Source organism: Pyrgilauda ruficollis, unplaced genomic scaffold (genome assembly GCF_017590135.1).
Source record: "Pyrgilauda ruficollis isolate IOZ18807 unplaced genomic scaffold, ASM1759013v1 scaffold21, whole genome shotgun sequence".
Lineage (NCBI taxonomy): Eukaryota > Metazoa > Chordata > Aves > Passeriformes > Passeridae > Pyrgilauda > Pyrgilauda ruficollis.
In genome coordinates this window covers 4,526,247-4,550,355 of record NW_024520318.1, presented here as the reverse complement: position 1 = coordinate 4,550,355, position 24,109 = coordinate 4,526,247, and the positions used below count along the sequence as shown (strand labels likewise).

General features: G+C 42.4%; 1 protein-coding gene across 2 annotated transcripts in view; it reads right to left on the bottom strand.

Annotated features, from left to right (window-relative positions):
- Positions 1-24,109, bottom strand: part of FNDC3B (fibronectin type III domain containing 3B) — a 185,555-nt gene that overhangs the window by 39,342 nt on the left and 122,104 nt on the right. For both annotated transcript variants that reach the window (XM_041467869.1, XM_041467870.1), the window contains 10 exons: positions 20,015-20,172; positions 17,786-17,845; positions 14,749-14,887; positions 14,372-14,425; positions 6,615-6,739; positions 4,217-4,391; positions 3,475-3,561; positions 1,686-1,824; positions 1,070-1,141; positions 474-592 (listed from right to left, as the gene is read on the bottom strand). In XM_041467869.1, the coding sequence (XP_041323803.1) occupies positions 474-592; positions 1,070-1,141; positions 1,686-1,824; positions 3,475-3,561; positions 4,217-4,391; positions 6,615-6,739; positions 14,372-14,425; positions 14,749-14,887; positions 17,786-17,845; positions 20,015-20,172 (1,128 nt within the window). The remainder of the gene's footprint in view (positions 1-473; positions 593-1,069; positions 1,142-1,685; positions 1,825-3,474; positions 3,562-4,216; positions 4,392-6,614; positions 6,740-14,371; positions 14,426-14,748; positions 14,888-17,785; positions 17,846-20,014; positions 20,173-24,109) is intronic.

The following is a 24,109-nucleotide window of genomic DNA, read 5'->3' as shown; positions in this document are numbered from 1 at the left end:
GGTACTGAATTTAAATCAAAGAGGGGAATTACAGGAATTGGGGTCTGAAAAAGGAGCCCAAAAACTTAAAGGATTCAGCCACATGAAAGATAATTGTTACAAAAACCACCTCCTTCTGCATCCTCCAATCAATACAGGGTCAAGCACATGAGAGTCTGTGGCCTTTTTCAAGCAAGTGGCCACATCAGATAAACATGATGGTCTTTTCTAATGTAAATATAAACAACTACAGATTGGTTCTGAGAAAACCAAATCTCACTAAATTGCAGCTTGCTGAAAAGAAAATTATGTACACACAGAAATCTAAATTTCAGCGACTTGCAGCATGAGATTAACAGCAATCAAGTGTAGTTTCACTGTGTTACAGGGAAAACATTTCCCTTCTTCTGAAAGCAGAAGTATTTTACCAAAATTAGCAGATAAATCTCTGAAAAATATAAACCAAATAGCCCTTATTGTTAGATAATACCCACCTGACTGTGTCCACCAGTGCTGATACAGCACGCCCGGAGTTTGTACAAAGTGCCTGGTTTCAAGTGAGTACAGGTGTATTCTGTAGCTGAGCCACTATAGGCCACTTCCCACTGGTTTGCTAAAAATAAGATATATCCAAGTTTAAAGAAGTGGAAAGCAACACATTTAGGAGTGAATAGGAGAAAGGAAAATCTTCCACAAATGGTGTATTTCAGGAAAATCATTAGTATTACTATGAATGTTATTTTCCACTTGAAGACATAACACATAGACATATATGCAAATACATATATTTACAAATAAACATGAGTATTATATATAATGTATAAATGTGCAAATATATGCACACAAATATACATAAAAATATTTCTAGCCATATAACGTAAAGTTCTGTCATTGCTAGTAAAAAGAGGATACCTAAAAACCCACTACAAAACCTTCCCAAAATCCAACCCCAGCTCACCCAGGAATCCTGAAAAGTACACAACTGTTTTAATCACATTATTAGAGCATTAATTATAAAAATCTAAAGAATCAGGACTTCCATATAGTAGCCACAGTGTTTTGAAATTGAGACAACTTGTCTCAAGTTTACCTTCTGGACTTCCTTGAGAAATCTCCAGCAGATACTTCAGGATTTCTGAACCACCATTATCCTGTGGAGGATCTGAAAAAATCAGACAAGAATAGGAGTGAAAAATAACAAAACAATTACCAAACCTGCTCCTGATCCAGCTCCTTCTCCACAAATTCCTCCACAGGAACTACACCAGGTTATGTGCAGCAGAAATGGGTAACAGAAATTTGTTTTCAGCATGAATCAGACTAAGGCTGCTGGATAATAATGATACAAACAAAATGTATGGAAAAAGCACTGAAAGGGAAGCTGTGTGGAGGTCTGCCACATTAATAAAGGAAGCAGCTGGAATGGAGCTGCATTGGGACATGAAATGGAGGGTGAAAAGCCTGAAGATGCATTTGAGTGTGAGTTAATCAAAACCAAAACATTTTTGCTTCTGAACACATAAAAGCCACTACACACCTTTTAGAATATTTAAAAAAAATTAAGCTGTCAAGTTCTCCAAACACATTCAACTTTGGGCTGAGAAAGAGCATGAAAAAAATCCAAGTTCTAACACATATTTACGCAATTTTATTTGAATTTCTTACGACCCCAAGCTCCTCTGCTCCATCAGTCTGAGCTGGCTTACCCCACTTCACACTGAAGCCATGAGATGTTATTGGCCCCTTGATCACGGGTCTGGTGGGAGGTCCTGGCCTGTCTGGGCTGGTTGTGCAGACCAACACCTCGCTGGGAGAACTCTTCCCTTCCACGTTGGAAGCAAACAGCTGAAACAAAACCACAAGAAGTTTGCCCTTGCTCACTGCAACTGCACTTCTGGCAGCTCTGCATCAGGCTTCTTTCAGTAATTGCACAAATGTCACATCCCAAAGTGTGTGGGATTGTAGTAACAGATATTAGATTGTCATGATGTTCCTTTACAAACTGCACTGATTTCTTCCCCTCCCTCCATCAGCAAGAGATCATGACATGCTTATGATAAAAGCAGTGCTGGTTTTCCCTTTAAAGAAAAAGAAAAGTCACTTTTTAAAAATAAATAGTGGTCAACTTGCAACAAGTAGTTTTCTCATAAAAGAAAAATAAAAGAACTATAACAATAACAAAATAATAGAACTATAACAATAACTTTGGTATTTTTGTTTTGGAGGTATTTCTAACTGCTCTTTACAAAGTAATTCAGAGTATCAATAATCACACAATTAAGAGTCAGATCAAAGTTGTGCCTGTAGCCAGTGACACCAGGCTACAAATTTGTTCTGATATCAATGCAGTTTTGTAAAACCCATGTTTAATTTGAAAGCAGGGCTGCAAAGAAGCACTAAGGGTTCTCCTCTCTCACCAGCCACAGCAGCCTTTAGAACACTAAGCTAAAAAGCATCATCTCTGTTTTGTGTGACAGCACAAAAACTTCCCAATCCTTTGGGAAGGCAACTTCACAAGGTTTTCTGTCCCACAAAGAAGGAAAAGAGAATTCCCTGTGAGGGTGCTGAGGGCTGGCACAGGCTGCTCAGAGAAGCTGTGAATGCTGAATGAACAGAAGTGTTCAAGGCCAGGTTGGAGCACTCTGGTCTAGTGGGAGGTGTCCCTGTCCACAGCAGGAGGGTTGGAATCAGGTGATTTTCCAACCCAAACCATTCTATGACTCTGTGATTTTTCGTTTTGTTACTCCTGACTACACTAAAACCCAGAGAAGCCATGGCCTAGGCCCCACACACAGCTTCTGGTCATCTCCAGAGGGACACCACACATGGGTGGCACCTCTCGTGGAGCCACTGCAGGGGACAGTCAGGGATGGATGGACAGCAGCACCACAGCTCATCCTGGATAACCCCACTGCCTTCTCCTCAACAGCAGCACCCAGCACTGTGCTGTGATCAGAGACCTCAGCACACAGAGGAAAATGCTGAATTTGGTGTTTGCAGGAAGACTCCAGAGCATCCACTGAGGAGAAGACACCAACACCTGCTAAAAACCAGCTCCAGAACCAGCTACGTTGGCACATGAGACAGAAGAGCTTCATTCTGTGGCTGCCAGGGGAACACAAGCCCCTGTGCTGGCTGGGCACCTGACAGTATTTGCTACATTCTGTAGAAGTGAGATGGCATTTGTCACCAGGGAGCAGATTTTTGGGAGCAATGCAGCCGACTATGACCACCTCACACCCTGAGCTACAGTTTTACATCATCCTCCTACATGGTACTGAGAACTGTGATTGCTCCCCCAAAGTCTGAGCAACAATATCTCCTGTGTGATAAAGGCAGATATACAACTAACAGTTTAATATATTAGGTCACAGTATAAAGCAAATTTGTATTTGATGACTCAGTTTTGGAGGGAGCACTAAAGGATTCCTGTAGTGCCTGGAAAAAGCCCAAAACAGAAAACACTACACAATGACAAGAGGAAAAAGACATTACCCTGAATTTATACTGTGTGCTTCTTCTGAGATTCTTCACAGTACAGGCTTGCTCCTCTCCAGTGTACTTTGGGTGAAACACGCTGTCCTAAAAAAATACAAAACCAAACAAATTTTCGTAACTGAGGAGTCTGAGAAAGTGTTCCCTGTGTTAGTCTGTACCTACAACATGTTACAGAAAAGGGGATTTATAGCTGAGTGCTTTTAAAAAAAGAAACAAAAAACAAACAAAAAAACCCACCAAACATAAAATATATATAACAATATTAATTATTATTACTACCACTGGTTTTAAACTGCAAGGCCACAATACCTTTTTTTTTTTTAGAAAAAAACACATTGCAGCTGCCCTGAATAAGGTAATTTTGCTGCAAAATAAGCACAAAACCAATCGTGGCAGTTTGACCTGCTACAGAACTGGAAGTGACAGATGACAGAACACAAGCCCACCAAGGAGCAGCCAGGAGGACATGGCAGACTGACCTGGCTAAGGACAAGCTGCCCTGTACCTCACAGAATCCTGTGTGGCTTTGTAAGCAATCATAGATGACAGCAGAGATTTTCAGCTAAGGGTTGCTGATTCTGCTGTGCAGCAGAGCAAATCACAGAGCTCCACCCTGCCAAGTTCCCAGTACTCCTGGAAGGCCCTCCAAAGGAGCAGTCCATGCTGCTTCCCTGTGATCTCCAGTTAATAAATCAAAACTCAGTTTAAGTCATGCACTTTATGGCATCACAGCACTCACATTATCTTCTTCCTGAATTTCCAGGGTGTAGGAAATCACTTCCTCTGGTGTGCATCCCTCTACTTTGTTCCACTGCAATGAGATCCACGTCACACCAGCTCGAATGAGCCGTGGTGCAGAAGGGGTCTGAGGAATATTGCCTGCAGTGTAGCAAACCACCTCCTGGCTGTACCCACTGCTCAGAGACAGAGCAGAGAGAGAAATATTAAACACAGACAAACAAACCTCCAAATCCCCCCCAAACAATGAAACAAACAAAAAACCCAAAAAACAAAACAACAACAACAACAACCAAAAAACCAAAAAAATAATCCAAATAAACCCCAAATAAACCCACTCCACCGCAAAAACACCAAGCTAAAGAAACCTAAACCTCAATGTACTTAGAGAAATATTTCAAATTTTCAAAAAATTTGGACAAAGTTCAAATTTCTCAGGTGGAAAAGATGAACACTCAGGAAATGTCAGAACTAAGAACAGCAATAAAATGCAGGATAATGTGTGCTCACAGTCATTTTTACAGATCTCACCACAATAACACTGGAAAAAAATATCTGAATGCCTAACTTGGTATTAACTTTGAGGAAAATCTCATTTAACAAAGGGGAACTAGAGTACAGGACATAAAGCTTCAAGTGTTCAACTTCTGGATGTTGAACCCGAGATGTTCAGAATACAAATTCTGTAAACTCTGATCAAGCTCTCAAAGGAAGGTGACATTCTTGCAATTTTCAAATCTGTTTCCAAAGTAAAAAACATATTTTCTGCATTAAAGTCACACCATGAACTTAACACACACAAAAAAAGCCAAATCTCCTTATTCCGAATCTTCTTTCTCAAAAATAACCTATTTGTTGAAATACACTTATATTTAAATAAAGCACCTATAACCAAAATCCAAACAAGACAAAAATCATCACACATGCTAAGTCCACAAGCATTACAACAAACCAAAACCATCTCATGACATGGAGTGTTAGATGACATTATCATGCCTTAATTTTGAGTGCTGTCTATAAAAATAAGGCATGTGTTGCTGGTGCTTATCTCACAGATTAGCATAGAACAGCTGACCATAAATAGTTTTTAGCTCACTTCTTCCTCAATAGCCTGAGGGGAGAGAAAAAAGGGAGAAAGAGAACAAACTAAAAAAAGGGGGGGAGGAGTGTTGAAACATGCACTAAGATATTTTAAAAATCTGGAACCTGGCAAAGAAAAGAAATGCCAGAACTGGGAACTCTGCACAAACCCAATTCCCTTCCAGTTACACTCAGCAGCTCCAGCTCAGCCCCCCTCTCCCTCCACACTGAGTATTACTTCAATGGGGAGGGAATTAATCTTGCAAGAAGTTGGGAAAAGGGACTCTGCACATGAGTGGTCTCAGTCCATGTCAGGCAAAACACAGGAACAGGAATAAAGAAGCTTTCTAAAGCTATAAATTACAGAGAGGCTTGTGCTTGAGAAGAGAGAACAATGCAGGAGTCTCCCTCCACAAAACATATTGCTCTATACCACTGGTGTTTCTCCTGTGTCCTTGTAATAATGACTAGATCCTGTTTAGCTAGGGAGGACAATAAAGGAGTGCACAAGGGCTCTGGATGTTTGGCTTCTTCACAGCTAAACCTTTCCTGGCCTGCCCTGCTTGCCTGAGCCCAGGAGCACACTCTGCCCCTGCAGCACATCATCTCTCTGGGCACACTCTGCCCCTCAGCTGCAGCACATTTCATCCCAGAGTTCCCCAGCAGCTCCCAGAGGACTGAACTAAGTCTGATTTCTCGCCCATCTCCATGTGAGTGCATCAGTTTGTGTGCAAGGAAAAGCAGAAGCTAATCCCCATCTTTCACTGCCTTGGATGTGCCTGTCCTCTCTCAGCCCTGCCTGTCTCTCCCTTCTTTCCCACCCCATCAGCCAGCCCTGCCAGTCCTGAAGAAGGAAGGGACTGTACTGCTGAAAAGAGACAGAAGGGCTTTGCTTTAAACCAGAAAAATAAATATATCAAGATTCCTTTCAAAATCTGTAACTCAACTTCCCCTTGCTTGTTTTTCTTGGTTCACAGAGGTCCCTAGTGGGAATTTTACATAACAGATGTATTCTTTTTGTATTAGGAACAGACCACAAAACACCATTTAACACCTCAAAAGGAGCCTATCTGCTCAGGCTGATCTCATCACGCTGAAGGCACACAGCAATTCCCTGGGAGGTGAAGGGCATCACTAAGGAAAGCCTGACTTACCTTGAAGCATTAACAACAGAGCAAATGTCAGATATTTAACTTGAAACCATGAAGAAAAAAGAAACAACCCCCCCCAGAAATTCCTCTTTATGCTGGTGTTGATGGGTGAACTTTTCAACCAGCACTTTTTCTCAGGAAAGCTCCCAAGCTCTCTGAGGAACTCACCTAGTACCGATGTCGTTCTGGGCCGCCAGGCGGAAGGTGTAACCCAGAGCTGGGCACAGCTTGGTCAGCTTGCAATGCTTCTGGCTCCCAAAGTAACATTCTCTGAAACCACTGTTCCTCTTTCCCTAGAAAGAGAGAAATTTGTAATTGGATGGCTATGAAACAAAACCACGCCACGCTCGGTTCCGAGGGAGCTGTTAAGTGATATCAGAATTAGATGTTCTCATAAAGGAAGCCGTGCGAGCACTGCTGTGCTCTGAAAATCACACAGCTCAGCACAGCCTGCCTGCTGTCACATCCCTTCTCACCTTCTGGGAGTTGTGAGATGCGTCTACAGCTGCAGCTTGAAATGCAATTTACCCCACTCACAAACAAAAAAGTGGGAAAATTATGAATGAAATGAATCTCTGAATCTCCTCGGCCACAGGAGCAGGGGAAAGGCACAGCCAACACTTCTTTGCCAGCACTGTCCTGCCTCCGTGCATCCCTCGCTGGGATTGTCTCAGCAATTCCCAATCCCACAAGAGGGCTCTCGCTCCCCACGGTCCAGCACAGCCAGAGCCAGCAGGACAAGCTGGGTGGGACCTTCCCCCGCTCTCCAGGCCAAAATTTCCTCATGCCAGAGGAAAATCCAGCGTGCCAGGCTCTGCACCCACCCCACTGCCCAGAGCACACCGTGTGTGATGAGTGAACAGGGTTTTTTGGGGAAGCTTGTAACTTTGCTAAGGAAGCTGTTTGCCAGAGGGATGGTTTTTGGGAGCTTCACATCGCCGTGACCTGGAACAATGATCCATCCTGGTAAAGACAGCACGAGGCAGCAGCTCAGAGGGGATGGAGACACTTCTCCAGCTCCCAGACACTTCCTCAGGGACTGGCTGGTACCTCAGCACCGCCGAGCACAAGGACACTCAGAAGTTCTCCCCCTGACCCCACTACATTTAAAACAAAACCAAACCCTTATCAGTGCAGCCCAGCTTGGTACACCCTGGGGCAGGAATAAAGCCCAGCAGTTTGCAGGACAGAGACCCTGAAGTAGCAGGGACTATCTGGACTCATTCTAGGCCACACATGGAAAACAGGCAGCTTGAAATCTTTCAGGAGAAAGGGAACGGACTGCTCAGCTCCTCATAAATAATAAGTACCAGAACTGGAACAGCTGAAAGGAGTTTTAATTTCAGTACTCAAATGCAAAATTATTGGACAATTACTTTATCAAGTACCCAAAAGCCCACCAGAATGGAAGCCTGACAAAGCACACCCACGGTTCCAGCACGTGCAGAAGACAGGGTTATGTCCATCTCTGCAACTTCTTCTGACTGAAAAGCTCTGCTGAGCCATTTACTAGTTTTGGCATGTGTCTGTACCATTTTTAATTTTAATTGTACTATTTACACGGGCATCCCCCTGAGGCCAACAGCCTCACCTGCTGTGCCTCCTTGGGCTCGCTCTGCCCTCCCACACGCTGCTCCTCCTCCATGCCCAGAACATCACCACTGAAGAGCTCAGAAATGCCTGAGTGGGACACGCTTTTTTCACTGGCCCACTCTCCAGCCCCTGCCAATTTCTACTTCTTCTCCCTCGGACTGTGACACAGAAGGAAAAACTCCCTGAAATGTTTGTAGTGAACCTCCAGAATGTGTTTATCAGGCCAGAAACAGCCACACAGATTTCCAGCAGAGCACAAGAGTGTGGAGGCACTGAAGGGACGTTTAGCACGCTGGCAAACAGCCAGAACTTTTATTTATACAGTGAGAGCCTACACTTGTTCTAGAACTCCTTTACACACCATCTCCTTCAGCTTCACCCACCTGCTCCAGCTGCAGCATTACTGCACAGCTCAGGTAAATTTAGGAGGGGAATTGGAAAAGAACCACGAAATCCAAAGCAAAAACATTTTGTAAATGAGGAAAATATTTTCAGATCTAAAATCCCTAGCCATAGAGTGCTATGATAGAATTCCTAGTTACAGAGTTCTATGATAGAATTTCTTTAGCACAAAAATAACAGGTGAGCATACTTCTCAGCTCAGCAGTAATATATTTAAAATGCAGACTATACAAAACCTAATTAGAAATCTTATGTTTCAGTAAAATATCCATTCATCAGTTCAGCACTACTAAAAATAGATTTTTTTTTTCCCCTATGCAAACTCTTTTACAGGTTGAGTTGCCTTAAATTAATTTTTCCTCAACTCTTTAATGACTTCACTGCTTATAAATAATTGAAAACATTTAATTTATTTTGGATTTCTGTTTAAGAATGCCTTTTTAAAAAATAATTTTCCTATGCTTTTTTTCCAAGAGAACAAAGTGACCAATTGCTGAGCATATGGTCAATAAAACAATGCTGGAAAAAAAAGGGAAATCATGGAAAATCTCACCTATAGCACAATGCCTGAACTGAGAGCAATGGGCCAAGCAAACTCTCATTTGTCAGCCTGGCTGGCTAAAATTTTGCCATGATTGCCAAACATTTAAGGTATCCTTAACTTTATAACAGTACAAACCCTGATATTGTACATATTTCTCTTCCAAACTGGTATTGTACATTCCCCAGACTCACTCAGAGACCAACTGGTATTCAGATTACTCAGACTGGCTGGTATTTTGGATTCTATTGGCACTAATTGGAGAGGCTGGCCGATATTTCTAATTATCCTGGCATTAATAGCCTGGAAATAGCCTCTCCGCTCCTTCTCTCCCAAGATTTATGAAAGCACTAATGCTGGCATAATTATAGACAGGAACAACTGGCAGGCTGGTACTGGCTGCCACCCAGGAGTCTTACAGCTTTCCCAGAATCCTTCTCCTATTCTTTGTACACTCGGCATCCAAGTTTTTAATCCTTCAAATAATGTTTCGTAAGTTGCTTAAAATACACTGTATCATTTCTGCGAGGATTTGTAATCCCCAGATTTCAGAGGGAGAGCGCTGTCTGATTTCCCCAGCCTGGGGAAGTCTTCTCCTGCCTTCTCCAGCCTGGGTTCCCATTTCTCCTCCAGGACAGCCCACCCTGTGAAGGACCATCAGCACCCTGAGGAAACGAGGACAATTCAGCTCCACAAATCCGTCCTGCATTGCACAACGCTCCAGCACAGCCTTTAAACACAATTCAGAGCTCTGCCTGCTATTTCTGCAGTATTTCAAGCTGCACACTCACTCAGCGCAGGCTGCTTGATTTTCTTTGGAGAGTGTATTTACTGAAGAAGGGATTTGAAATGGGTTTTGTTGACTGAGCTCCCTGCTGCATTCCCAGTAAATAAAGGCGAGAGGAGGAAGGGGCTGCTGCAGGTACAGCAGGGCAGCAATGGAGCACAGCCCTGCACACGACTGAAGCAAAGCTCAGCACCACATCTGGGAGCAGGATGCAGGACTGACATCTGCTGTGGCCACACCAGCACTGGCTTCTGTGTTTGGGTCGTGTTGGCAATAAAAAGGAACAGACTGAAATTCTGTCTGACACAGAGCTGTGGAGCAAACTGTCAACAATTAGTGCAGCACACCCTCAGATCTCTGCAAAGCATTTACTCTGCCAGTTATGCAAGTTACTGAGTTTTCTCTACACACAAACACTCAGAAGGCAGCAAAGGACCTACAAAACATCCCTAAATTATACACAAACCCCAATTTTATGCAAGGCTCTCCTCTTGCATGTCTCACAAGAGTGGCAGAGCGGCAGAAGAAATTGAGAGGGCAGGTAAGTGAACAAACACAAACATGGAGCTCCCTGTACCCAACTCTGGTGGATCACCACTGAGATGCCTGGCTCAGATTATCAGCTGGTATAAACAAGCACATCTCTGCTACCTCCAGGAATTTAAAACTTTGTGGCAGAACAAAATTATTCCCATTTATTTCTATGTAAACTTCATTATTAACTATCTATCATCAAATCATTAAATAGTGTGGTATTGTATCAGTCTCTCTATGGAGTAAATTAAAATGAGCAGCTTACTGGGTAAGAATTAAAGCTGCTTTGAGCTCTACACAGAACAGGGACACACACTGCGTGAGAGGGATGTCCTTGTCTGTGGCTCAGGAACATTCCTGCCCTTTCCCACCGAGAATGAATAGGATACTCTGGCTATCCATATACACAAGAGAAACATTTATTTACTACCACTTAATCACACAACAAGCATTTCACATCTAATTAGTAACAAAGGCCTGGTTCTTACAGCAGTGCCAGCAGCATTTTTCAGTGCAGTTACAGTTTAGTGATTTTGATGAATGCTGGCATCAGGGAAAGCATCACCTCCTTTACAGTCATGTTTTCTGTTTGGTATATTTTTAATGCTATTTTTTCCCCAATTAGCTTTTTGCTTACCCTGAATAATCAATCCTGGCACCAAGTCATCAATGGATTAGTTCAGGTTTTTAAGTTCAAAGTTCATAGCAAAAGAGCCAGAAGGTGAAGTTTTCCTTAATTACTAATTTTAACTGATTTTATTGCCAGACAACTAATGCACCTGTGGTGCAAGCATGTTCCAATCCCAATGAAATCCAGAATACCTGAGACAGGGGCTGATCCTAAGTTCTTTAGAGTCAGTGGAAGTTTTCCTAGGGTACATCCAGTGTATTTGAGCTACCATTTGCTGAACTGATCTTTCACTCTCCTATTAAAGAATTAAGTGTCCTTCATAGTTCTTCAGGCATGTTAACAGATAACAGTTTATTAGCAAGGTATTACAACTCTAATTCTAAGACTTGGATCAGTAAAGGGAAAGCATTTGTATTTCTTAACTAAGCATGTAGCACCAGTTGCATTACAAACCATTTAATCCAAACAGGGTTAGAAAAATGTAGAATGACTGGAATAGTTCTATGTAGTAACAACCTTTCAGAGACTTGCAGGTCAGGAAAAACCTCAGAACTAAAGTGAAGCAGCAGCTGGGTAGGGTGGCACAGTAACATATTAAGCAGTATAATCTTCTAGAATTTCCCACCTCACCTAATGCTTCTGCTGCTGCTTTACAGCCACAGTTCATTTTCTGCACACACAAGTGATGCCACCTACACTCCTGGTGGCACTTTGGATGCTACAAACTGCCCCATAAAAACAGGAGGAACCAGGTGAGATACTGCTGAGCATCTGACACACTCTGAGAGATCTGGGCTGTCCTACAGACAGACAGACAGACATCTGTGACCCCCCCAGCCAGGAGCACAAAGGGGCTGCAGGAGCCCCTCCGTTGGAGGGGTAACTCTGCTTGAGCTGGGGGACACACTGGTGTGACTGGGACACAGCTGGAGTGTTTGCCTGGATGCCTCCAGCCCTCTCCACACCTCCCGTGCCTGGTGCCAGCTTTGTCTCCAGAGTCTGAGCCGCAGCCTTTGCACGAGACCTGTGTGCCACGAGTGTGGTGAGGGCTTTCCACACCATTCTTTCCTAGGAAGGGACTCAACTTCCTAGGCAGGCTGCCACTTTAGGGTGTTTTTCCACCTTTATCATCTGACAGATTTCTTGCTCTCTGCTCTTGCAAAGCCCTCTCTTGCTTTGCAGCCGCGATTTAATTTCCTTCTGATGGCTGATTTTCCCCTGTTTATATTTTACCCTGTGCCTCACAGCTAATGAATGCTGCTCTAGCTGAGATCTGGCAGCGTGTTCGCTGCTGCCTGGCAAGCCCTCCCCTGTGCCTTGATGTATGTATTCCTTGATTTCACCAGGACACAGTGTGGCCTTGTGCAGACTGCAGCGCTTTTGCTTACGCGGAGTTTACAGAACCAAGCTCGGGGCTGCAGGGCACTGCAAGTGAATTCTCTTTTGTACCTGGGTGCCAGAATTCCAGCTGAATGCACTTCACCTCAGAGGCACAGCCTGCCATGGCACATGGAAAAGTGACTGCAGCAGCCTGCCAGCCCACCACTGCATGTGATGAGGCTCCTGCACACCCAGGCACAGCCAGCCTGCATCTTCAGACTTTTCCTTTCACAAGCTTTAATAGCAGGCTTTAATTTCAGCGGCTTAAAGTTGCATTTCTGTCTCTTATCAGAGAGATAAGAGACAGAAATCTCTTATCTCTTATTTTTCTAAAAAAATTTTAGAGAAGCTACACCTTTGGCATTAACTGTCTGAGAACCTGACAGCTAGATTTCATCCAGGAGTCTTGTCAAACCATTGGAGATGCACCAAATTAATTTGTGCAGGGCCATTATTCTTCCATCTGTGCTGGCTAGCTATCCAATACAATCTCAGATTTCAGGGCTATTACTGAGAAAACAAGATAATTAAAACAGGTAGGCTAAGGGAATCTGGATGCCTTAATTTTTTCCCATTAGTAGCTGAACTACCCTAAACCAAACTGCTCTGTGAAAAATGGGTGTCATAAGCATTCTTTCTGAAGACAAAACTCTTACTAAAGTGTTTGAAGGACAGAAGGATTTTAGAATTGCCCTATATATATATATCCAAAAGTATGCCTATGCTCCATGTAGTCAAAATTAACATTACAGTATTTGCACTGTATTAATTATCTGCTGATGGTCCTTCTGACAGGACCTTCTGTTGCTTCCCTTTCCTTTGCAGGTTGGAATCACCTATGTTTCCACTGCTCTGTGCTGCTCTGTTCCTTCAGCTCCAAGTTACTGGAAGCCTTGGAAGAAATCACAAGTGCACAATCAAGGTGTCACAGGTCTAACAGGACCATCCTGGCCCAAGCTTTTGGAGAAATCTCTCCTTATCTCCTTTCCCAGACTTCACACTCCCCTTTTTCCCTTCTTCAGTGACAACCTTTGGCTTTCCATTATGTGCAGAGGGACAGCAAGTCATTCTGAAGTTACTGCTCAACTTTAGCTCAGGTTCTCATGGTTTCCCATCATGCAGACGCCAGGAGCTGTGACAGTGCACACAACAAATGTTTGCACAGTGAGTGGCTCCAAACACACAGCATGCAGCAGAACGAGCAGGGAATGTGTTACTAATGCCATGGTGGAAAACTATTCACAACAAAATACTCCCTTTAGAATATTTTTAGACTACAGAAGACCTCAAGAGATGTTTCTCAGACTTTACAATCAAACACCCTTTCACACCCTTCACTTCCCAACTCATGACTTTTATTTACATGTTGTCCAAGCCCTTTCTGAAACCCAGTATTTATTCTTTTCCTTCAGAGATAATACTCCCTGACTCATGCTTTCTGCAGAAATGTGGCTTATACAAAGGAAAGGAGGCAGAAATTAGGGGACAGAGGGAGGACTCACAAGAACACACCCCAAACAAATCCTGCACATCATCTGTCAGGGCATTCTCCCAACAGTGCTCACTAACCACAGAAGATATTTAAGAGAAAACTTATCTCCTTTTGTGTCTGAAAGGGGGCTAATTGTCCAAAAGGACACTCATTTTGATTCTGAGTACATTCTCTGCAAGATCATGACTCTTCTCCTCTAAGGCAGGAACAAGTGTTTATTCTGCACTCAGCAGCAAAAGAAAGAGATCATGAACACAGCTATAAGATACATCACAAGTAATTAAATAGTAAGTAATGCTAATTAACAAATAAAGTACACCAAATGAATGATAAAAGATTTCAAGGGCACAGAAACAGAGCATCACCCCTATATAAAATGCACTGAATGGGAAGTTTTCCCCCCACTGCCTCTTTCACCTTTCCAACTCTTTACCTAATGCCATCAGGATTTCATTTTCCCATTTCTACTTTCTCCTGTATTTAATTACTTTTCTTTAGTCAGCAAATCCTTGTAAAGTCTGAGTGCCATTTATTTGTGTATTTATTTCAACTAGTTACTACTTACCTCATCCCACTCCAGAAGGTAGCTGGTGATTTTTGAACCATTATCAATGGGTGCCTACGAACAAAAATAAACAAAAGGTGATTTGGGGAGTAAGAGAAAACGGCTTCACCTCCCCCAGGCAAATGACTACAGTTCCAAGAGAAACCAAAGCTTTGCACATAGCTTGGCAACCTCTTGATGAATGCTGGGAAGAAGCTGGACATAATGAAACACTTACATTTTAAAAGTCAAGTCGGTGCACAGGAAGGGATTTGTCAGAGCAGAGCAAGTTCAAGTCCCTTACAGCAAAATGACTGCCTCAGCTTTCAATTATTTCCAACATTTATGCTTACTGTCAGTACTTTCCCCCTGCTTTGCCTGAACCAAGTGTTACCTACCTTCCACTGTAAGGTTAAGGAGCTTTTGGTCCTGTGCGAGGTTTTGGGTGGGAAGGGACTCTCTGGTGCTGAGCTTGGAGTGGTGAAGCTTACTGGCTCTGAGCAGGATCCTTTGACTGAGTTGTACGTTGCATATACCCTGGAACAGTGTTGAAATGGGTTATAAATGTGCTGACAGGTACAGTGGCACTGCCCTGGCCACAGTGTTTGACCACCAAAGCACCCCCAACACCACCCAGTAATGACAGACTTAGCACAGCCCAATGGCACTCCTAGCTTTACTTCACTTATACAAGAATGCAAAAGAATTACGGCAGGAGAGGAACAGTGTTTTGTGCAAATATTCCCATGGACCTGAGTTATCTTCATTATCTTTTCTTTCCACCAATATTTCCTTGCCTGTTGCCAGGCTTCCACACACTGGTAAAATCCTCCTTGAAGTACAACAGGGAAAAAGGTATCAACTTTAATGCCTGGTTTACACTTGATCCACGTGTACCATGCTGAGTGCAGGTATCTGCTGGTCACCTCCCATGGGTACAATCTTCTATATAACTCAGGCATCAACAATTAGTGGGCCTCCATGGACTAGAACTAACACAAGCCAGCAACATTGCAATGATAAGCTAAAAATCTTCAAAGCAAATTTGATTTCAGGTAAATCCTCTATATGTCAGCATAGCACATGCAATAACAAATACTATGGGAAAGCAAACGGGATATAGTTGAGCACTTCCTCACGGTCAGCAACATTGCTGTGATAAGCTAAAATCTTCAAACAAATTTGATTTCAGGCAAATCCTCTATATGTCAGCATAGCACATGCAATAACAAATAATATGGGAAAGCAAACGGGATATAGTTGAGCACTTCCTCACAAGGTGCTTTTCTCTGAAAAAGTAATGATGTTATTCTTCCCCTTCACATTTTCCATGCAGCAAAAGAAAGTGCAAATTGGGAGTCTTCTACTCAAAGAAAAGTTCAGGCCATGACCAGACAATGACCTCTGAGTTGGCTGTAGCTATTGTGTGCTTGAATGCAGAGCTAAAGAAAGGGCAATTCCTAAATTTGTTTTCAGTAGATAAGAGTAATTTATGCACAATGACCACCTACATAGAATCAAACTTTCTGGGGGAGGTAGACGAGATCTGGTGCTGCTTTACACATCACCTGTTAGCAGGCAGGAGCAACAAGAAATGCAATTAATTAACTGAGTCTGCATCTGGCAAGTGGCACATGTGTGTGCTGGAAATGAGCGTGGCCTGGCATCCAACACACACCACAAGGGAAATAAAACCGTGTGAAAACGAGCTCAAGGGGCACCTCCTGCAAGCCACTGAAACCCTGAGCACAGCCAGCTCTGAGGGCACCACAACAGTACACCTGAAGGGAAGCAGGAGGTGGCTCAGAGCAAACCAGGCTGTTCCAGGTTGTGCCAGGGCCCAGCAGGGCAGAGAGGAGCACAAGCACCTTGTCCAGCAGAGACAAAGCCCTGAGAGATGCTGCCAAGGTCAAGGAGACCCAAGGCGATCTGCCCAGTAACTGCTGGCCCCATAAATTCCTTTACTCAACAGATTTATTTCTTCACAGTCATTAATACATAATGCAGTTTCAGTGAAGGAAAAAAATAACCCCAAAACTATGGTGGAAAGCAAACAGCTGCTGTTTCAGTGACAGCTCGCTCCACTACAAACAGTGCTGCTGCTTTGCAAGTCTGACTTCTGTATTTAGTCACTCCTTTTTAAACAGAAGTTATTGTGAACTTCTCACAACCAACCTGTACTCTGGCAAACCTGTAAGAAGGTGGAGGGAACTGTAGGTAGGGAGGAAGAAGTCAGCCAGGACCTGGGGCAAATACCCACAACACCCCTAAAAATGACTGAGACCTCAGCCCAGCTGTGCATGGTGACCTCTCTGGTGTTTGAATTTGGCTTCAAAAGAGATGTTCAATGCTCAGAAGGAAGCTCAGTAGTGTTTTACAACATTCTCCTTGTTACCATCCTTCAGCTGCTAAGGCCAAGACTCCTGCCCCATTCAGGAGCTGCATCTTTTCCTCATTTGTGAGAAGTTCCTTCTGGTCTTGTGCTTCTACTTGAAAAGTTCATTTTAGGGCTCCTCTAGAAACAATCCTTAAGAATATAAATAATCTACAGTAGCAGAGATAGATGGACACATTTTGGTGTTGGGTTTTGGTTTTTTTTTGTTTGTTTTTTTTGTTTTAGAGCTCAGAAGCAAGGTGTTTGTTCTTTAAAGCTTTACAAACAGGAGCAACCTTGATGTGAAACAGTGTGCCTAGCCCTTGTCTGGAAAAACAGAAGGGAACAATAGACAAGAGTGAAAGGATTTTTTTAAAAAGGATATTGAGGGTAAGTGAACAGGATGTAAATTCAAAGCCTTGGTTCATAAAGTCTTTAAAAAAAAGCAACACAAGCAGGTAACACAGTGTTAAAACCATCAGAGAACCAAACTAGAATGTGTTTAGTTAACAAATGTGTAAAACACATCTTCAGAATCGAAGAGAAATATGTTATGAAAACATCAACACAGTTCAGTGTGAATCCATTTTTTTCTTGGAATAAATGTTGAAGTGTCTATGGTCAGATGGATCTGTATGCAGCAGCTTTACTTCCCAAAGCATGCCCTACTGATGAAAAAAGTGTGGAGTACTTCCAGTGTTCATCTTACAGGAACTGAAGAAACACCTGAGTCAAATTTTTGAATTACCTCAGATATCCTACTTTCATACATAAGCACTTCCAGGTCTGTTATCCATAGAGAAATACAGATCATATACTTATTTTTGTCTCTTACTACAGCAATGACAACAACACAACAAAAGATACTGTTCAAAAAGTACTCTCATAGTCCAAGATAAAAATCTATGATAAAACATTTAGAAACCCCTGAAAAACACAACTACAGAAGTGACCATGAAATTCCTGAACTACACTGTATATTTACTTGAAAGTCTTTCACATTTCTTCTCATATAATTTAAGGGTTTATATTTAAGTGACATTCAAATCATGCTAACTCACCTGACGTGATAATCTGTTGCTGGCCTAAGGTCCTTCAGGTGATATTCTAATTCTTCTCCACTGTAGGAAAGAAATCCAAAACAAACCAATCAATAAATTATGAAAAGCAATATCCCACTTAGCATAGCTAGTGATTTTCTAGTGATGTAATTTGAAAGAAGAAAAATAATCCTTCCAAAGAGAAACAGTAGCAAACCATACACCAACAATTTCTCAAAACACTTCATGTTTCCTGAAAACTTCATAAAGCTCCATATGCATAGAAAAAAGGAAGAATTTATCACACCAATTTATTCAATAAACTAAATATATGCGTTCATTTCAACGCTACCTCATATTTTGCTGATATTTGTATAAAGCTCATTGTGGTTTTCAACCCTCCCAGAGCTGAAAAGAGCGAAACCCAAACATTATTGTTGTAGTTTCTGCATATTCCCTATTCAAAATACTTCACACACAGTGACCCACTGAACTTCAGAGGAAGAAGCAGAATTTCTTGCACAACTGTTTCACTTATTGCTCCCTCCTCCAGAACCACATTCCCTGTGAGGACCACAGCAAGGAGGCATTTAATTAACACCCAAACAGCTGGACCCAGCTCTCTTTCAATACCAAGACAACTTAAAGCAAAGTGGTTTGGACATTTTAAGAAATAACCAGCACAAAATCTATTAATTTCAAAAGCAGCCAACATAGTTAGGGCTATTCTTTTTCCTTCTGGCTTGTTTGCTGGTAAATGAACACTGGGCTCAGTCATGTGTTGCCAAATCTGTGAAGATTAAGGTACGGGTCAGTGCTTAATAAGTAATAGCCATCTCATGTAAGGGCTTGGCTTATTCATGATTTTATTAAAATATGGGAAACAAGAAAGCTCTCAATTCAGCATAAAGAAATATTTCATAGCTAGCTGGACAAATAAAGGGAGATGTCTCAAAATCAACAGAACAAAATCCACCAGAAAGCACATGCCTGCTGGGTCGCCAGAAATCCACCAGCAAGCCTTCTAGTTTTTATTTCATATAATACAATGCTCTGCAAATCCAGTTTTTCCCCTCTGAAATAAGTGCACCTCCTTCCAAAGACAATGTATTCAACATATTGCAGACTCTCTTTTGCCTGTAGTAATAACAATTACTGCGGCTCCTGATGGAACATACCACATCAAGCTAAAGGCTGCACTCTGGCCAGCAGCAGGAGACACATCACCACCAGCAGCTTTAAAACAGATGCACAACATTTCATAACCAGGGGAGAATGTGCAGCCATCAAGCACAAGAAGTACTAGAAAGTGTCCTTCCCACTTTAAAAGCTCAGCAGCACACACTTGACTATGGAGATGCTCACGTTGGCTCACAAACAGCTGCTGTAAATGCCAGAAAAAAAGAGTAAAATCAGGCAGCCTTTCCCTGGTTAATACACCCTTTTTGTATTATCCAAGAGCTGCCTTCAGCGTACCAAGAGGAATACCCTAATTCACAGGACATCTTAAGAAAGGGGATGGCTTGGTCTCAAGAGGTAATTCCTTAAATGCTCTATCACCTGGACTTTATTTAAGGAGACTTGGGAAGGATTAGCTATTTCACAATAGCCAAGGTCACATCTCCAAATTCTCTTTCCTAGACGTCATTAGCGGGGAAAAAGAAAGGCATAACACCATATGTACTTGATCACAGAATGAGCTCAGAGGATCACTGCAAGGAGACACAGAGAAATCCCTCAGAATTTTTACTGAAGTCTGCTGAGAGCCAAGCATTCGGGTTTTTCTGGGGAGCCTCTGTAACCTACTGACTGCTCCACTGCCTCCTCTGCTCATCTAAGACACCACAAAGCAACAAAGCCCTCACATTTTTCTCGTTAGCTGAAATAACAAGATTTTACTCTTCTAAATTCTGCAAGTCCACACAAAATTAGCCCATTAGGAAGGCAGCTCTCCTGCCTGCATGGTGTACACGAAAGGTTTTGACATTTAGCATAAAAGAAAAAGTAACCTTTTCGCTGGCAATGGGAGTGATGGCATTGCAGGGAGGATGTGCCACTGGCCAGGGAGGTGGGATGGGGATGGCAATTAGGGACCTTGTGACATGCTCTCCACCAGATCCCTGCAAGCTTCTCTGGTGAGGAAACACGATCCTTTCTTCTGTGACTGATGGCCATGCCAGGATACACCCTGAAAAGCTCAGAGTATTCACTCCTAATGAAACAAAAAAGTGTAAAAATGCTGGTTTTTACCTGTAAATGATCTTGTATTTTCCATCCCTCCCTTTATCTGATAAGGCAACCTCGTAGGTACAGGTGTAAGGCAAACCGTTGTTGTGTCTATCTGCATTGAGAAGGCCAGGGGGAGGTGACCAGGAAAGCAAAACTGTTCTTGCTTGAATATTTGTAACCTATAAAAAAAACACTAATTAATCTGAAATCCGAGGAAAAAACACTGTTCTGTAAGCATTTGCTTTTTGCTTGCATCTTCACAATCAATTTCTTGCAAAATGGAAATTTCCGAGGTAGAGTTGAAAAGTAAAGGGTCAGAAATGATCAACAACACAAACAGAAACACAGATTCATGGCAAAAAGTCATCTCTAACAAATGAGGAATACAGAGAGAGGTTCCCCTTCAGGGAACTGGCTCGTCACTGTCTGAGCATCCAGCAAAGGATGCCTCTGGAGGTACCTGCTGCTGTGGCAACTCCCAAAAGGGACCTGGGACTAAGTGGAACAAAGACTTTAAACTATAGATTGTTTTATCCACAATTATTTTTCTAAAGTTTTTGTTGGGGAGCTTTTTCAATGAAACTCTGATGGCTTTTTCAGTCATCCTGCTCCTTCTTGCCACTTGAAACCCCAGTAAATCAACAGCAAGTAAGTAGAAAAACCCAATTCAACCTGAAAATTTATGCTGGCTCAAAAGCACAAGGGAAAATCATAGTAGATGTCCAATTAAAAACTACATTGCAAATCAATCACCTTGTGCCTTGACAGAAATACTGTGTGTGATCTGCAGTCACCACTGCGTGCAGCAGCCCCATGGCAGAGGGGTAAGGAATTGTTTTTAATAAAACAAGGAAAAAATACCTCAAACTCCTGCACCAAACCAATTTTATCACCCCACCAGTGCCACTGTATTCTTCTGGAGAGCCAGGTTCATGCAGCTTACAGAACCAGCATCACCTTGCTCACCAGGAGAGCCACTGGCAGATCAGCTGCACACAGCCAGCAGCAGCACACCAGAGAGCAGCCTTTGTTATCAGGCCAAGAAAGAAGAATAAAAACTCCCCCCTGCCACTGTCTCAAAAGAAAAAGAAATAAAAAGCAATAGCTGCACTGGTTATCTGGGAAAGGCTGCACATTTTCACACTAGCCTGCTGAAATATCCCAGGGAAGCCTCAAAGTCTCCAAAGCCCCCAGAGCCTCAAATGCTCTGCCACCAAGTCTCCACTTTTCATCATGAAAATAATGGTGTTTTTCCCTCTTAACTGTAGTGAATATATAAAGAATATTACTTTAGTTAGCCTCCATATGGAGGAATTAAAGACTGAGGGTTTATATTCTTTATTTTTCCTATGCAACAAATTTCACTGCATCTATAATTTTGACAGATTTTTGCAACACAAAGAGCAAGATGTTGTGATTTCAGAAGGTGTAACGTGAATGCTGCAGGTGCTCAGTTACACATTTCCTAACTTTTGTTGAGACAAGTGAAACCCCTTACCCACAAATTACTTGGGAATGAAGTATCAGCCATCAGCTTTCAGGGACTGCTTGTTTACAAATCCAGCTTCTGGGTATCTTTATATAATGGAGAATATTTACCTTCTCATGTGCAAACACATTGCTTCCAGCTGATGAGCACTGCAACTCTTGTGTCTGATACCCATATATCAACCAGATTCTTTCTGAGCAAGTCATAAATCCATTTTTAACAGCCTGACAAGTAGGTGACACCATGAAATGTCTCATCATAAACGCCATGATCTCAAAAGTTAGAGATTTTAATTTATAGCAGCACATTTAAGTCTTGCCAAAATAAGAAAACCTTTGTTCAAGCTAATGTGAAAAATAAGTTTTAAGGCAAGAAGGCTTAAGCAGCATCAAGCTTTCTCTGTAAAAAACGTGGACGTGCAAATTGTTTTATGAATTTTCATGGCATGTCTTGCTTTCATGGCATTTTCTTATCCTATTATTCTGATGCTATGAAATCAATGTTTATTTTAAAATCTTGGAGCAGTTAACCCTGATACTGGATAAGATACCTTCTAAGAATCTTGAATGATTCAAGTAACACAAGTTAATTTTTTTGAGATATACACATGTATGTATATTTACACACATATGTAAATGAAATTGGAGCAGAGATACGCAAGAGCTAAAAACCTACATTTAAAATAATATTTTGATCAAAAAGCTGATTAACAAGATCCAAATAGATTTTAGGGTTTTTTAGCAGACATTACTACTATGCCAGCTCAGCCCATCAACATGCAGTTCCTTTTATTATGGAAATATGCTTGCATAATTGTTTTTCATAAATTCAGACAGACTTGGAGCTGGAGGCATGACATGCTGCCAATGTTCTATTGAAATGTTTTTCTCTATGACTACTCCCAAGGACACACGTATATATTCCACATGCGGCGAAACTCTGGCCCTCCACGAACTTCAGCAATCTGTAAGAAGTTAGGTCCTGGGTTTCTTAAAATAAGAGAAAGTATCTTGTGGGCTAACTGCTAGAAACTGTCAGACTATTATTCTGAAGCCAGCAGAGGATGAAAGTCCAAACCCAGTTGCTAAGCTGCTGCAGCTACAGCATTAATTTCAGAGGGAAGGAGCACCAGAGCTGCTGCTGACTGCCTTGGAGCTCGTAGGTAAACAGCAACTGCTGCTGCAGGTTTAAAAATAAACACCAGAAATGGTTAAATACCAGTCTTAGCTGCACTGAGCACACACAGCAAGTGCAGGAAAGCAAGTGAGGGGTCACTGTCTGCAAGATAAGTCAGAAAAGGCAAATCTATTCCCTCCCTGGGCTGTGCATGTCAGATGGGAATGGATTTATTTGTGTGGCTGGAGATAAACCTATCTGCTGCTCCCTGACCAACAGGCTGATACCATATCACAGTCATCTGCCAACATCTCCTTTCATGGCCAAAGCCACCACTTAGTTTACCCAAGGAACTCCTACCTGGAGCAGGAAGCACTAGCTTTGCTGTGAAAAAAAAGCTAAGTTAAATAAATGGGGGTTTGATATGTTGAGAATAACAAGCAGGTACTTGTAAAACAGTTCAGTATCTTTGCCTCTAACTTTTCTAACTTACACAAACACCTTTGCAAAGGTACAGACCTGCACCCGCCCTCTCCAGGCTGTAAGGAGCAGCCCACTACCACCACGATGGTGGGCTTAATGGCCCTTCAGAACCTGCAGACAGAAATACTTCACCATCATTTAAAACCAGCTGATTGTTCATTATAACAGTGCACTAATTCCATCTGACAAAACATAAGCAGCCAGAGCATCTCTTCCCAGGCTGGGCAGGTAAACCTTCGTGCTGCCTCTGAGCTCCCCCAGCCTGTCTCATCTGTCCCCAAAATCACTGTGCTGGCTTTGAAGAGGGCTGGCTTGGCCTTTTAGCTGAGACCTAACAAAAGATTCTCCCACAAGGAGCTCTGTACGTCTGGTGAAAAGCAGAGTTAATTAGTTTCTGAAAACTTCTCAGTTTACACAGTAAATGCCTCCTTTCTGCTCTATCAAAACTCGGTGGTGTAAATAATTATTCCATAAAAGCCCCTGGGAAAGAATCCAACTCCTGCACCACTTCAATAAGGTTACAAGACTGATGAGTATCGGCCCTTCCCGTCTTTCAGGTAATGAAAAATGTTTCTGTACAACTTTCATTATCTTTCAAATTCCGGGTTAGCATTCACAGGCATCGTGTGGTTCGGGGGCTCATTGTGTGTGTGAGAACTACACTGCAAGCAACATTCATTTACTCCCTCGAGGGCACGGCTTGAAAGGCTTGGGGGTCAAATGAATTCACACTTATTACTGGGTTGAGATCCTGCTTTTAAATTATGGCTCTAATCCTGCAATTTTAGGCAAAAACCCCAGTGATTAAATATGAGTTTCGCTGCAGAGCGAGCCAGCAGGAGCAGGCTGCTTTTTGGAAAGCCAGGCTGATGTTTGAGCTGGGGTTTGACAGAGCCCTGGTGATTCCCCATGGGGGGGATGTCCCCCCAAGCCCCTTGGCTGTCAGATGCAGCCATCTCACAAACCCAGAGTCAAGTTTCCCTCCTCTCACTGAAGTATTTGTTTCAGAGAATGATTACTTTGTCTGT